General features: G+C 42.4%; 1 protein-coding gene across 1 annotated transcript in view; it reads right to left on the bottom strand.

Annotated features, from left to right (window-relative positions):
* Positions 1–663: 663 nt before the first annotated feature.
* BCAS1 (breast carcinoma amplified sequence 1) overlaps positions 664–2872 on the bottom strand; it is a 38878-nt gene continuing 36669 nt past the window's right edge. The window contains 1 exon segment of the mRNA XM_009071193.1: positions 664–738. Within this exon segment, the coding sequence (XP_009069441.1) occupies positions 664–738 (75 nt within the window).

The raw sequence follows: 2872 nt of genomic DNA, 5'->3' as shown, positions 1-2872 counted from the left end.
GGACGTGGGTGCCCTCTTGTGTTCCTAGTAGCACCTTAAATAGCTTTTAATTTGTTATCCCACCTCACCCAGGCGGCAGAGAAGTTGTCTCCATCACGTGAAGCCTCTGCGTTTTAGCGTTTTAATTCCCATTAATAACCAAAACGAAGCATAACTTGATCACCACTGATCCTATTATACTGCAGGCTCGCTGCTAATTTCAGCTCTATTGCAAACCCACAAAGAGGGACTCGGTTTTTACATTTAAGTAGAACATTTATCAAAGGAGATTTGTGGTTGTGTGTTTTTTTTTTTTTTTTTTTTTCCTGGCTGCTTTAAAGCTCTCTGAAGTGGAGGATTTGTTGCTCATGCCTTGCTGCCCAATCTGCATTCCTTTGTCACATGCAGTTTTCTCTGCCACTTTCTTACCTTACATCCTCTTCCCCTCTCTAAACTTCAAATCATCCACATGACCTTTCTTTAAACATGCTACACATTGATCTTTAGAGTTGCTTTCTAGCATCTCATGAACAAACCCTGTAAAGGATAGACCTTAAATGATACACCAATGTTTGCTTTAGCCTCAGGCATTCGATGACAGCCATGGAAAGGAACAGAATGAGTCATCTCTGCTGCAAGGAGCTCACAGAGAGCTGCTGAGCCTTCAGCAGCCAAGGGGAGTCATTACTTGGATTTCCCAGCAGGTAGGATAGACACTGGATCTGTTTGCACTTCTGCATCAGACATCCTTTTGGAACCCTGTGGAACAAGACAGAGACATTTAGAGACATTTTTCAGAGTGGTTGAGCCTGGAATTTTATCTCTGAGCTTCGCTAGCAGATATTTTCCATTCATTTCACCTCCCTGCTTGTCTTCATCTGCCCTTTATTAATACCATAAGTATAGGAGCACCATCTGTATTGTGAGACTCACAGAAAGCTACTGCTTGTGACTTTGCCTAAATGTGTGGGTTATTTTAATATCATTTTCCCAGCTGGCATGGAAATCAATTGTTTTCAGGAGCTGGACTAACATTCCAAAGCCAAACTACTGTGTATTTTTTAGTATTGTCACTTTGGCATGACTCTGAAACCTCCCTGGCCTAAACGCTTCACTGAAACCCTCCTAAGAGTCCTTCAAGCATGATTAATAGTGTATTATAGCCAGCCTTGCTCTGCTCTAGGTTAGGGGAACATTAAATACTTTTCTGCATGACAGGTATTCCACAATGTCAGAGTGACAAAGCTTTTTTACACTGCAAATAGAATTCTGGGGTTGGAACCAGTTCAAGACACTAATCCAGCTTAGGTGAAGGAAATGTATAGGTTTAGCCATGCCAACTACATTTTTGACTAGCAACTGATAAAAACTTGGCTGCAGTTTAAGGTGCCTGAGTGAATTTTACTGGCCTTGAAGCTATGAAAACCTCAGAACATGACAACAAAACAGAGCCACAAATGCTGTTTCAGGGGTCAGTGTTCACAGAGTGTGGGATGCCAATGCTGTTGGTAGCCAAATGCCCAAATCATTACATGCTAAACAGAAAAAGCAGCATGACAAAGCTAAGGGTGACTGCTGTGTGCTTCCCCTACAATAGGAACTGTGCAGAATCATATGTGAATTGTCCTTTCACACAGTAGGTTTCCACTGGAAACCTGAGTCATCACTTCAGGACAATTCTGTGTCAGAGCAGGAGAGTGAAAGATCTCCACTTCCTCATCCCTTTCAGGGAAGTAAAAACACTGGGGGTTTTATACTGATTACATTCCACCTCACTCATCTTCTCTTAACTTTTCACCTTTGAGAATTTAAGGCTGAAAAGGAGCAGCCAAAAATCACAATGGACTGAAAGAATCCTCTGTCTAAAACTAACTGTAACCCAGTGCAGCTCAGCTGGCTGCAGTGGGTTTGCTTACACTGATGTTGAGTTTGGAAGATGCTCTAGAGCTGAATAAAACTTTTTGGCCATTTATATATAGCAGCAAACCCATCATTTATCCATCAAACAACACCAAGTGAGCTACTCATCCCAAGTTTATCCAGCGACCCTAAAAACTTACCCATCAGGTAAAAGATTTCCCACATTACAGGAGGAATGGAATCTATCAACTAGAGCTCCTGTCTGAGCATGAAGGCACTTCTAGACTGGTCTAGGAAGCAAGATGATATTCTTTGCCATTCTTCCTATAAATGGGTGGAGGGAGGAGACAGGAGGGGAAGCTCCTTTGAGCTAATCCCCATTTTTTACCTCTTTTTGCAGAGGTGTCATGTTATTTGCTCGTGCCACAGTCTCCTGCTCACCCATTTTCCAGGTGGTTGCTGGTTAAAGCAGGAAGCTCTGAGGGAGACTGGCTGATGGTTCTGGTTCAACTGGAATTTCCAAGCCTGGTGGGAAATAAAGAACTTTGTTCCTGCCCTTTTAACGGACAAATTCCAGCTCTGCCCTGGGATTCAGGAGCACAGGTACCACCAGCTCAGGTCCTGCAGTGGAAGTTGGCAGCTGAGCTGGAACATATTATTTTGGGCAGAGCACACAGGAATGTCATGGTATTGCAGGATATTTTTTCCCAGCCTGTGCTCAGGAGGAGACTGTGTCAGGGTAGCACAGACTGATCAGAATAGCCCTGAATAGTTTCCACATGCTAAGCACTCCCAGTTTCTGACAACTTAAGTATGAGTTATTCCAGCTCAGAAAACAATGCCATTAATCTTTTTGCTTTTTTTTTTTTGCTTTCTTTTTTCTTTCTAATCTAATCTCTCTAAGACTCACTAAATACATTTTATATAGCTTATAAATTAATCTCTTTCACCAGAGGAACAAGCACTGAACCTTATCATCTATGCTCAAACCAGGCCAGGATGCTCTTTGCTTCCTTTTGTAGCCAAACTTTCA

The sequence above is a fragment of the Acanthisitta chloris genome, unplaced genomic scaffold (assembly GCF_000695815.1).
Source record: "Acanthisitta chloris isolate BGI_N310 unplaced genomic scaffold, ASM69581v1 scaffold1563, whole genome shotgun sequence".
NCBI classification, from domain to species: Eukaryota; Metazoa; Chordata; class Aves; order Passeriformes; family Acanthisittidae; genus Acanthisitta; species Acanthisitta chloris.
Note: the sequence above shows the minus strand (reverse complement) of the source record. Positions and strands in the feature narration are given on the sequence as shown.